General features: G+C 36.5%; 1 protein-coding gene across 1 annotated transcript in view; it reads left to right on the top strand.

Annotated features, from left to right (window-relative positions):
• Nucleotides 1–7581: 7581 nt before the first annotated feature.
• Nucleotides 7582–13462, top strand: part of LOC113226332 (putative mediator of RNA polymerase II transcription subunit 26) — an 8097-nt gene continuing 2216 nt past the window's right edge. Inside the window, exons 1-2 of the mRNA XM_026458918.1 lie at nucleotides 7582–7595; nucleotides 12010–13411. Coding sequence (XP_026314703.1) covers nucleotides 7582–7595; nucleotides 12010–13411 — 1416 coding nt within the window. The remainder of the gene's footprint in view (nucleotides 7596–12009; nucleotides 13412–13462) is intronic.

The raw sequence follows: 13462 nt of genomic DNA, 5'->3' as shown, positions 1-13462 counted from the left end.
AATTTTACTTGCTTCGCTGTCAGTCGAACAAACGAAGACTAAAGCGTGAATGACGCTCTGTGTACGATTTTAACGCCCTATAAGTTCGGACACTTTTTAGCGCGGACCCGACGTCCATATAATTGTAAGTCAATGAATTCGACATATAAATTATTCGACGTACAATCGAGGGTTTCGGGCAATCTAAATTTAAGTTAAGCTTAGTCGGTATCAATAGAAAAAATTGAAAATAATTTTAGTTGAGATCTGTCAAATTATTGGCCCCATTGACTACTCCATAATTGCAGCATTGCATGCAGGTGCATCACGCATCTATAATTAGCCGTCAAAATTTGACAGCCCTAAACTAAATTTTAACTTCGTTTTTTTAAGGCGATAGATCACCAACTTAAATTAAGGTCAGGTCGCTCTTATCCGATGCTAATGTGTACTTATTTATGTATACTAATTAATTATAAGTGAAAAAATTCAATGTTAAAATGTTGTAAGTTGTAAATAAAAGTTTTGATTTAATAAATAATTTTGTACTTATTTGAGTGTTTTTTATTTTTGGGTTCTAACTGAAAGTTAGTGTAGTGGAAATGCAACCATGCAAATTAACTTTGTTGTTTTTTCTTTTGTGAAGGAAATAAATTAGCAATTTAACTTTATATCTTTATTTGTTGTGATTTTATTTTATATAGGTATTTTTTTCTTTTTCTTCTTACGTTTGAATTTTTCTTTGATGCTTTAATTTTTATGTCTAAATGTTCTTGTCCTATTTTCTAAGTATTTCGTTTATTTAGTTTACGTTATTTTAGTTCGTATTTTCAACGAATTATTGTCTATTATACTAGAATTATTTCACAACAACAAAATACTACGCAATTGGTACAAATATTTACATAAGAATTAACAATTTACTCAGATGCAACTATGAAAGAGGTGTATTGTTCTACGTAATTCTGGTAAAGCCAGTGCCCGTTTCTATGACATTGTACAGCTTTGTTGACTAATTGTAATTTATTATATTTGCCTAAATGTCTAGATAATGGTTAATAACAAAATTAAATAAAGTTTGAGCAATTCCATCGTAGACCCTATGTTTGCTCCAGGTAGGGCTGAGCAAAATACATGCTACATCTTAATTGAAATAGAAATTATAAAATATTTCCTTAAATGTATTTAAAATACAAAATACTTTCATGGGGTGTATTTAAAATACAAACTACAAATACAAATTACAAAATACTTTATTAGTATACCTGTCGCGACATGTAGAAACCAACAATTTCCTTCAAAGCTTTTTCCTGGAAAAGAAGTTTTAAATATTCAGTTTTACTAGAAAAAAACTGTTAAACCAATCAATACAACCATACTACAGAGCACGACGTACGTATAATTGTTATTAATATTCCCATACATGACGAATGCTGTTTAAACGTGTAAATGCCGTTCATAACACGTTCACAACACAAATTAGCCGCTCACGCGATACGCTATCCCCATCTTATCTTAACTCCCTTTTTCACTAGTGTATCAATGACGTCACATTTTTATTTCACATCGCACACACATACATCGTCACTTAGATTTTTACGTTAATCGAAAGTTAATGAATTATGCGTACAATTACAAATGTAAATTGTAAAGTAACACTTAATAATTATATTTTAATTTCGTAATAAAAACCGGCACGCGTCAGCTGTTTACACGAACTCGCGCAACTAAAGTTGCAACCAGCCTTTTGATGTTTAGGCGCTCCACAAACAAATTTTAAGTATTGCTAAGCCGCGCCCTCTGGGGATAGATTAAGGTATGGGTGTGTTGTGTATTTGCTGTGTATGTATCTGTTTGTGTATGTGTAATAAAATGAGTATATAATAAAATAGGTAGGTACTAAAGTAACACAATCTTAACGTGCTTAATGGTGACATGCCAAACACAATTTTGTACTAACTGCTAATAAATCACGAATTGTACAAATTCAGAATTTGAACAGATGGCGACGTTTTCGATTGAATATTTAGTTGTACCTACTTACGCAGAATCAAGAACATAGCTAAAGTGGACGATGCCTTAACCATTTGTACGTCCAGGAAAATCGTCCCTTGTTTACCGGTGTTTTTTATTGTTTGCATTAGGAGCCGCGATAACGCGCGTGTAATATAAACACTTGAAACTCGAGAACTAAGCTACGGCAAAAAAATAACATGAGCGATAAAAGCACTTAAGTAGCTTTTGTTTAGACTTCATTTATGATTGTAATTAGACGACTTTAACTTCCGAGTACACTGAACACTTCTGAGAAACTTTCATAGTATTTTACGTTTTAACTCTAAACCACTTTATATATTCATTTTATTAAGAAACAAAATATATTTAAAGGTGACGATTAACACTAGAAACGTATGAAAATACTACTAATTCACAGGAATAAATCACACTTTATTTTCCATTCTGTCTTACTTATTTCTCTCGTGAGTTTGGCTTTTACTTGTGGTTGTCTGTGTGTGTGTCCATGGCATAAAACTTGGCATAACACTTTACTATGTTTAAAATAAATTAAAAACAGTCGCGGGTAGTGGTGGAATTCGCGGAAAATTTACGAAAATGGCGTAAAACAACTGCAAGTCGCGAGGAAGAAAATTAACGAATCCTACCAAAATTCACAATGCAACGACGTAAAATGGTTTTAATACAACCTATATTGAATAGTTTTGTGTTTGAGTGATATTTTACTTACAAAATTAATTTAAGCACCTTAATCAGGCCGATTTTTCATCAGCTTTGTCTGGGAAAAATGTGTGAAAGCTCTTTGATCATAAGCATTGTTTGCTGGACGGTAGTAGGTATACCAAGCAGGGTGATGGATGAAGTGAGGGTAGGTGAGGTAAATAATCAAGACAAGCAATACAGTGGCACCACTCGGTACTGAAATAAGGGGTTCGTAACTCAGATGCGTTGCGAGAGGCACTTCTATAAATTCAAACTGTAATAATCTTCAAAATATACTTTATTTCACTTTTTTTACATAATTTTAGTATTGCGTTACAAATCAATCTCTCTGTCTGTCAAGATTTTCTATTCTTACTTATTTCATTTCTTCGAAAGCATTCTAAATACAAACTACCTCATTCAGCCAGAGATTCTACTCATAGAGTACAGCCTAGTCTACAGTACCAACACATTTATAACAACCACTATTAGCGGATTACATTAATAATAATAATAATAAATAAAATTGTTTATTGAATAATTTATTGTACAAATGAATAACAAGAGAATTTTCTTAACCTTTATGTAACAAATATGGCTAATTTGGCGTTTAATTTATTGTACAAAAGTGGCCCAAGAGATAAAATAAATCTAAAAATAAACACGTTTTGATGATACATTTCTTTTCTTTCAACAACAAAATTAATAATACTAATAACGCACACACTCAACATAGCCCCGTACTAGGAAAACCTTGTGAACCATAAATTACTCCCAAACTGACGAGAGAAATAAATGCAAGCCATACAAATATTTCTCCCGGCCCGGGAATCGAACCTGGGACCTCTGCGTGGCAGTCCGGCATGGTAACCGTTCGGCCACACAGGCAGTTAATTCATTAATCCATACACGGAACACTTTGTATTCACAATTTTGTTTATCAAGTTCCACGCTATTCGTAAATTACGATGGGCAGTGGTCCATTGTAATTTACGAATAGGACCATTGCACACTTACGCCGCTACGTTGGGGCCATTGTATGTAAGCTAATTGGCCTAACTTAAAAAAAAATCTAACTATCTAACCAGTCCAACTTCCGCCAGAAGAGCATTAGCTGGTTCAGGGCCGGCTTTGCTGCTAAGAGAGACCTTGCTGTACCAAGAGTTTTATGCCATGGACACACACACAGACAACCACAAGTTAAAACCAAACTCACGAGAGAAATAAGTAAGACAGAATGGAAAATAAAGTGTGATTTATTCCTGATCGCGAGTTTCACTAAAAACAAAAAAAACACCCACCACTAAAAACAAATAAAATTTTTGCGTAAAGCTCACATTAACTAGCATTTTGAGTGTAGTTTTAGTTACATATTTTTATATACGAAGTATTAACTGTTATTTTACACACAAAATTAATCACAAATATAAAAATTATTAAATACAAATGTAATATATTATTCTATTATAATTGATTTAAAATTTGTAATGTAATATTATTTTGTAGAAAATGAAATCAATATTTACATAATGTAATCATGAACAGGACTGGCAATGGCCTGATTGAGTAGTAAAGTTTCGAAGCTGCTTTTTTTTAGAAATATTTATGTTAGATATGTCTTATTCGACGTAATTATATTATCAATTAATTAATCAAATTCATAAAAAAACGCTACTTACGGAATGTTTTCAATAAATAAATACCTAAATTACCAGCCCAAACAATCACACTCACACGATTGTCCTGACGTATTTTTGAAGTTGTTTATTTTTTTAATATGACAGGCCCAGACATTAAAAACTTTATGGTTTGCTAGAGTAGTTACCGAAATAGCAATTAATATTAGTTCTTTTACCTGTTATAACTTCGATATCCGATAAATCGATATAAAATCAATACCACCTTTAGGTGTGCTATGCTTACAGAGACGCACGAATCAAATAAAATCAAAAAATAAAAAATCATTTATTCTCAGACAACTACAGTCCATATTTTACAGTTATAATATTAGCTTAGATAATTAGAATAATTAAACAAATTAAATTAAATATCAAATAAATCATCGACATGGTTTTAAATGCAGTTTCATGCAATGTAGCATGATCGGGCAATCCACTCTACCAGCCACAACGCGCAGAATCTCATTCGTGCCGCAACGGATACGACTTATTAATGAGGCAGCTCTCTTTCTAAGGATAGCATGGAAACCATCCGTGGGCATCCGCGAACATGCCTGATGCGCTGCAGTACCGTGGCAAACCCAATAAAACCCTGAACGCGTTGTTGTACTGAACGCGCAGGGCGTTGATTGTCTTCTGCGTAAAGTTGACCCACAGATTACACGTATAAGAAGCATCGTGAATCGCGCAACCCTCTTTGGCGGAAAGATGGTTCACTAAAAACATTCACGATGCCGTATAACCCTAGAACCCTGCTACTCTAAGTTATAACCGCGAAAAGATGACTTTGACGTATTTGACAATACCATGCACTGTTGCTACCTGCAAATGTGCTTCTACTGCATTAAATACGAGTATTTAAGATGTCGTGAATGTTGTGTGTCGGTCTAGTGAGAACCCTAGTGCACAAATAAATAATAAAGATAAAGTGCGGGTAGTTAGAAAAACTCGCACGGCTAGAAGATGCTGACACCCGCCTCTTCGGTCCCTTCGAGACCATGGACGTTGCAATATGTCCGAAACGTCGAGGTAAATAAAATATGTTATACGTGATTAAGTCCCGAATTAAAAATCAAATAATGTCATACTTCATTTTTCGAACGTTCCGTTTTACACACATACACACACACACGTCACCATTGAGTTCAGCATCATATAAATCTATGCACGTCTCATAATAGGCTGTACATTGAAAAAAAAAGTATTTTGTTAATATGTATTTTACAACGAAAGTATTTGAAATACAAATTACAAAATACATTTTTAGGGAGTAATTGAAATACAGATACAAAATACGTATTTGTATTTTAAATACGTATTTCAAATACAAGTAATTCAAATAATTTTAATTAGTAGTTTTAATTAAATAGTTTTAATCATTATAATTATGTTTTAACTTTTGTTGTAAGTCCTGTATTTTAGTTTAAAGTTTATAATATTCTATTTTAATTTTAAGATCATGTGTGTCTCGGTGCTTACGCAATAAAGTATTCTTATTCTTATTCTTAAACACTGCCCAGCCCTGCCTCCAGGATTACTATGGAACGAGCTCGCCCAGAAGTAGCCTATTCAATCGCACCTTAGTGACACTCTGCATGGTTGTATGTACTTGGAAACACAGTCGCAGACAGGGAATTCCATTTTTGGGCTGGGCGCATAATAGAAAATGACAGAAAGCGTATTAGTATGAGGGGAATATCGCCCAAGTAGTGATGATAAGTAGAGATGTCATGGGCACACTTACCGAAGTATATTCTGTGGAAAATTAACAGACTGACAACTTTGCGCCAGTGGGTTAAATTATAAAGTTTAGATTCGAGCTTAGCGTTGTCAATAATCGTTATTTGCAATTGTCCATCTGTATTTGTTTCAGGAATGGTCGGTCTTGAAACTCTGGGTTTAAGACGAGTATTAACAGTATTAACAGAAGATACTACACATTCTCAAGTATAATGTATTATCTATGGTATCATAGATACCTCGCCTCGGATTCAAATGTTTCCCCTACTAATACGATTCATTTTGCTTAGATCGAGCGGTAGGGACACTGGCTTTATTTCACAATCACAATATTTTTCACCTCACTAGATCGGAATGGCTTTCTTTCTCATTAGAAATCTGCGCGCAAAAGCGTTTTTTCCACGCTAACGTGGAAAAGACTTTTGAAATTATGAAATAATCTTAGACTCCTTCGCTTGCAGCCTTGCATAACATACATACATAAATTCAAGCCATTTGACAAAAGTATATCGTATAATACACGTGTTCTATATTTCAGTTGATATAAAAAGAAATATTGGTATATGTAAAGTATTGAATACAGTGGTTTACTTGTAAAATTTCGAGGTAAGTTTGTGTTCTTTTGTATCGTGAAAATTTTTAGAAATCGTGTTTTCACACGTTCTATTGTTTACTTTTACGCCATAAAATGTATAATCCTTCTGTCTTAAAAAAGCTTGGTCTACTTGTGCCCGATCGCTATGCAAGTGTGAGGGCCGCAGCACGCGGCGCGCTTAATTTGTTTGCCCTACCATTTACGCCTCCAACTAGGGCTTTCAGTCTCGTTACATTTCCACGTCCCGGGGAAAAATATTGAGACTCGGTACGGTCTCGAAAATCCCGCGAAAATGAGACTTTCGAGACTGTTTTCAAAAGTAGATTTCCATACTTGTAATACTAGGCATTTAGGCAGTCAAAACATGATATTTTTAGTAGATTTTTAATACTTTTTAATTTAATGACATAAGTCTCAAAAGTCTCGATATTCCCGAGACCGAAACCGTCAGTCTCGAGTCTCGAAAATGGAAAAAATGTCGAGACTTTCGAAATTTATGAGACCGAGATTCTCAGGATGAAAACCCTACCCACAACGCATCCACCACCAGAGCCATCGACGAGTTTCTGGCTCAGATCCTCTCAGCGAGAGTGTCCTCTCAGCGGACTTAGAAGAAACGAGACGTGGATGAGACGTGGACGATCACACAGAAGGCTGTGTACAGAATGAGAGTCACACAAAGAGCCATGGAGCGAGTCATGCTAGGTATCAAACTTAAAGATCGAGTCCCGAATTCCGAAATCCATAGACGAACCACGGTCCAGGACATAGGAGTTCAGATAACAAGTTTAAAATGGAGCTCAGCTGGAGATGTTGCGAAACGTGGTGAACACACGTGGAGTAAGGCGATAACCGAATGGTGGCCAAGAAATGGATATAGAAAGGTGAGACGTCCTGTAGCGAGATGGGTGAACGACATTGTCAAAGTGCAGAGAATCGTAATGGATGGCACAAACTACGGGAGGCTTATACCCAGCAGTGGGTGAAGTCAGGCTGTGGATGATGATGAAGATAAGTGTTACTAGCTGGTGAAATTACAGGCACATGGACTTGTTAACTTATATCTCAGGGTGACAGACGCAGTGGCAGTGTCCCTAGGATCTTTGCGATTAAAGATCTGAGTGGCACTGCAACTGTTATGGACAAGCATGTCGCTCACGACCAAGCACATGACTTTTTCGTGACGTCACTTGGTATTATAAAAAAAAGATTGTAGTCAGTTTTCTAAAGTAGTCTATATTTGTTGTGCGCTTGGCGTGGGGGTAGCGACCCATCAATCCATAGCAGTTACAGTGCTACTCAGTGCTTTAAATCACAAATCGCTGCGCCCGTCACTGTCACGTCAGACGTTTAGTAGCAGTAGAAGCTCCATGTGAAAGAGTTCGTCCAGGGTAGTACTGCCTTACCTATTTCTGCCATCAAGCAGTAATGTCAGCATTACTATATTCCGGTTTTGAAGGGTAAGGGTGCTGGTGAAATTACAGACACATGAGACTTATCAACTTATGTCTCAGGGTCACGGAACTTAATGGCAGTGCCCCTCAGATCTTTGCAATTTAAAGCTCAGAGTGCCACTGTAACTGTTAGGGACTGACGTGTAGTTTACCATCAAGCGCACGACTTGTTCGTCCCGTCACTTGATGTTATAAAAAAAACATTAGTTGACAAGTCACATTTGCCTGTAATTTTACCAACATTATTACCCTTTAAAACTGAAACTCAGTAATGCTTTCATTACTGCTTGGAAGCAGAATTTATTAATTTTTTAATATAAATTACAGACACATGCTTGGCCACAATCTCACTTGATTTTAATCGACGATGTGACCGACTATAATACGCGTTTGCCTAAAAAATGCCTATTCACTCTAGCCTAGAATAGCCCCAAATTGTACTTTTCGGGAAACATAGATGCCGTAAAGTATTCCATTCCTTTGCCGTATGCATCCGAAAGGAGGAAGCAAAGCGCTTAGTGCCAGTGGGTGGTATATCAACGATATAAGGATGGAGTGTTCCGGACCTTCTAGTCGATCGAGAGAGGAACGGTGAGTATGCCATGGACACACACATAGACAACAACAAATTGCACTCAAACTCACGAGAGAAATAAATGTAGGCCATACACATATTTCTCCCGGCCTGGGAATCGAACCCAGAACCTCTGCGTGACAGATGGTAACCGTTCGGCCACGGAGGCAGTTAAATTGAAAGTCCCCGAAATGTATCCGATACAAAACCGACAAGCAGGCTACTTTTCTGCGATGGTCGAGATTTTGTAGCTTCGACTCCACAAGAGAATTATTGTTAATAAGTCTCTTTGGTTTTCGCTCCACCGAGTCCAAGGCAGCTAACTGGCTATGGCCAGAGCCGTCTCAAAGGTGGCAGCAGTACTCCATTCACGATCGAACTTGAGCTTTATACAGATTTAAAAGCTGTTCAGGTGTGAAGTACCGTCTGACCGTGTATAGTATGCCTAGTATTTTGGCAGCAGTTTCCGCAAAGCACTCGATGTATGATGTTGGATGATAAATCCAGACTAAGTAGCTCAAGGTGGTCACTTATCGGCACGGATACATCTCGGAAAGTCGGAGTAAGGTATAGGGCACACCGTTTTGACGAGAAAAGACACGCCTGGGTTTTAGCATTAAACCTGACCCTGTTCGCTTCTCCCCAGTCGGAAGCCGCTTTCAGGCTCAGGTTCAACCTGGTGACCATCGCCTCTCGTTTACATCGGATCTCTTCGCTGTTGTCTCGGGCGTCTGGCACATAACTTTCTACCACCGGGTATCACCAGCAGGTCGTTGATATGTAGCAAGAATAGAGTGGCGGAGGGATCCCTGAGTTACACTGGCATTTATACCATGGGAAGCAGACGAGTAACCATCTACAACTACACGGATTGACCTATCCTTCAGAAAATCGCATATCCATGTGCAAAATGGGTAAAAATTAGGTAAATAGATAGGCAATACTTTCCTGGAAGAACTGCCTAGGACTTCTGCTGTTACTAAAATATACATTTACTGTTCGGTGAAAGATTGATATTGGTTTTGATGACAGTATTTTTAACTTTATTAAAAATCTAGATGAATTCTATTATATTGAATCCACTGCATCAACTGTATAAATTAACATTGAGGTGCCTCAGTAATCGATTAATATATACAATGAAGTTTTTCTTTGCACAGGTGTTTAAAATTTACATTATGAGTATTTTAATACGCACGTCATTCAGTAATTTAGTGCTATATTATTTAAAGTTAGGAGTATATAATGGTGGTGGGGTCGAGAATTGGTCAAAGTAAGCAGGAACCGTCGGCGGGCCATAGAGATACTGTCGCGGGCCGTAGTGAAAAATGAAGGCGGCCGTATTATTTGTGTTTGCTGTTGCCTTGGTACTTTTCCGTTAATTTTACTCAAATAATGTTGTTAGGGTTCTTAGGGTTTTCGAGATTACTACACACAGGAAACAAAACTATTTTATAGGATCTAAAACTTCGTAAATTGTGTCAATGTTTTTTTTTACAGTAAAAACCGCAACAGTTTGTGGAATAAAGGGAAAAAAAGAAATATCTATTTGCCAAGTTTTATTGAATTCGGTTTATGGAAAGTGTGTGAAATTATCAATGAATTAAATCCTTAGAAGTGAAATATTTTGTTCGAAGTTGAATGTGACCTTGACTACAGACGTTATTCCTTTCCATCAAAAAAAGAATCGTCGAAATCAGTTCATAGACACAAAAAAGGCAGTCGAATGGAGAACTGCCTCACTTTTTAAAGTCAGTTAAAAAACATTTGATTGCTAACTGGATCAGCCGTGACATTGGTTTGTTTAGATCCGAAAAAAGCAGTTACATTACCGAATAATTGTTGGTTATTTAATTTAATTATGTATTCCAAATTTTAATTAAAGTAATCGCACATAAATATTCACTGCATTTGTTAATATATTAACTTAGAATAATAACGCATAGAATGATAGTTTCATATCAAACGAACTGTCACAAGTGAGGCAAAAATCAAATTCAAGTAGGCTACTTTTAGTAGTAGGTTAATTTTCGGTTTTAGTGAATATTTATAAAAAAATACAAGTTGAAACGCGTTACTTCCTTGTGGAATGTGATGTTAGTATCTATTTTATGTTTGTCTGACGTATTTTTACACTCATTTACCGCACATTTCGCCATTTTTAGCTAAAATTCTTGAGCTGTTCGCGGTGCAAGTTGACCTTGAGCACTGAAGGCCCGCCCGCTCGTGTAGGCCCTTTGGGCGCGCTTCAATTTGCCTCACTTAGCGTGTGCGGACTAGGTTTCTATGCGTTATTATTCTAAGTATATTAATGATATTATGTGCGTAAAAATTTACTTAAAAAAGTTTACTTATCTAGTAAAGGCGACATAGTAAAAACTAATTATTTTCATTTAAACCAAATAATAAACATAATTTTTAACTTATAGGTGCAACTAACAAACGCAAATACAGATTTCAGACGTAAGTACATACTTTGTAACCATTAATTAATTTTGATAACCACTCAACAAACATACCTAAGGTTCAACTCACACTGGCGCAGAGTCGAAGCGTCGCTTCGCGTCTATGTTTTTCGACTACAACCCTCATATTAGCGCGCCCGGATCACTGTGTGGTCGACGTCTGACACGTCACTGCGCTCAAGTAAACAACGCACGGCGGCGCGCGAAACTGCTCCACTTTAACCAAATATGCTATAGGCGAAAACATGACGCGTCGCGACGCTTCGACTCTGCGCCAGTGTGAGTTGAGCCTAACAGTACAAATAGTTCCACTGCTTTTTTATCGTAGGTACTTATTTTCACTTAAGGAAAAAGTGAAAATGATCCAAGTTGCAATTTAAATTTTACTGTCAAAAAAGTCAACTTATTTGATTACCTACAATTATTTATATAAATAAATTATTATTGGGGTATGTCGCGCCATTTGAAACATTTATGTAATAGTAAATTATCGTTAATAAATGTATAATAGTGCATTTTATGACCATGTTAATTTTTTGTCTTTGACTTTTAATTACTTTTGTTTGAGGTGTTTAAAGAAAAATGTCCACCTATATACAGAAACAAAAATGTATTACTTCATATTTAAGCAAAAACATATTAATTCTACCAACTTAGTTTGTTTTTCTTACTGAAAACTTGAAAGTGTTCTTCATTTTCCAACAGGTGAAGATGATAGTGATTTTTTTATATTCCACGATTGGGATTCATTCCGGCCAGAGGAAAATTTTTTTGAATCGAGTTTAAGTAAACGTAATATCTACAGTAATTTCAACAATTTTAACGACAAATCTCATCAAATTCACCCATCACTCGGTGAAGAAATATTAGATGAATCTTCAACACCCTTGCAACATGATTATTTAAGTTTGCGCAACAAACCTGAAAAAAGACGCCCACATAAAAAAGCGCACAAGATAAGACCGCAGATTAGTAGTGTTCACTCAAGAGAATTATTTACAGAACCCTATCAGAGTTCAACATCTCCACCAAAGGCTCCACATATTACAAACCGACGAAAACAAAAAAGAACACATAAGATCAAACACGAAATTCAAACACTGCACTCAAAGCAACATTTAAATCAACCGGTGCCAGTGTCAACCTCATCGCACAAGACGCCATCATCCCAAACATCTCCGTCTAAATCGTCATCGAGTTCAGATAAATCGAATTATGGGTCGTCATTTAATCAGCCAGCTATAAAGGCAACGAGATCGTCAGATCAAATTCAAGAAAGGAAGCAACCAGGTGCGCCCAAACAATCAGAGCAGCCTAGACATTCTGAACAAAAAGAGACTTCTAGACAAATAAAGCAAGCTGAACAACTATCGAAGACTACAGAAAATCCTGAGCAACGAAGAAAAACAGAAACACTCAAGCAAAGAAAGCAACCTGAATATCCAGAGGCATCCAAGCAATCAAAGAAACCTGAACAACATTCAAATGTGCCGCAAAATACTGATCGACCATACTTAAAAAGAAAGACCCACAAAATCAAACACGAGATTCAAACATTGCATTCAAAGCAACATTTAAATCAATATTCAAGAACTCAGCCCGAGAGTTCAACGTTTCATTTACCAATGCAGTCCTACAAAACCTCGTCATCCCAAGTGTCTGGGTCTAAATCATCTTCGAGTTCAAACAAATCGTATAATGAGTTATCATCTAATTCGTCTGCTACAAAGAAAACGAGTTTGCCAAGTCGATCTCAACAACCAACGCCGCTAGAAGTACCCAAACATCCAGAGCAGCCTAGACATTCTGAACAAAAAGAGGCTTCTAAACAACCAAAGCGTTCAGAGCAATTATCACAGATTCCGGAGCATCCTAAGCAACAAAAACCAATAGAGACACCTAAGCAAACAAAGCAACTTGAACATGTCAAGGTATTCAAAGAATCCAACAAACCTGAACAACAACCAAATGCGCCACAAAATACAAATCAACCAAAAAGAAGAACATCCAAGATCAAACCCGTAATACAAACACTGCATTCAAAACAACATAAAAATCAACATTCTGCAACTCAGTCTGAAAGTTCAACGTCTAAATTCCCAGTGAGAACCTCAAACGAGACATCGTCATCTCAAATACCTCAGTCAAAATTATCTTCAAGTCCAGAATCATCCAAGAAACCAGAAAATTCTGTAATACAATCACAGGTACCAGAGCAATTTAAAGAACATGAGCAATCGGACGAGCCTAAGAAATCA

The sequence above is a fragment of the Hyposmocoma kahamanoa genome, unplaced genomic scaffold (genome assembly GCF_003589595.1).
Source record: "Hyposmocoma kahamanoa isolate Upper Pololo Valley unplaced genomic scaffold, ASM358959v1 190, whole genome shotgun sequence".
Lineage (NCBI taxonomy): Eukaryota > Metazoa > Arthropoda > Insecta > Lepidoptera > Cosmopterigidae > Hyposmocoma > Hyposmocoma kahamanoa.
Note: the sequence above shows the minus strand (reverse complement) of the source record. Positions and strands in the feature narration are given on the sequence as shown.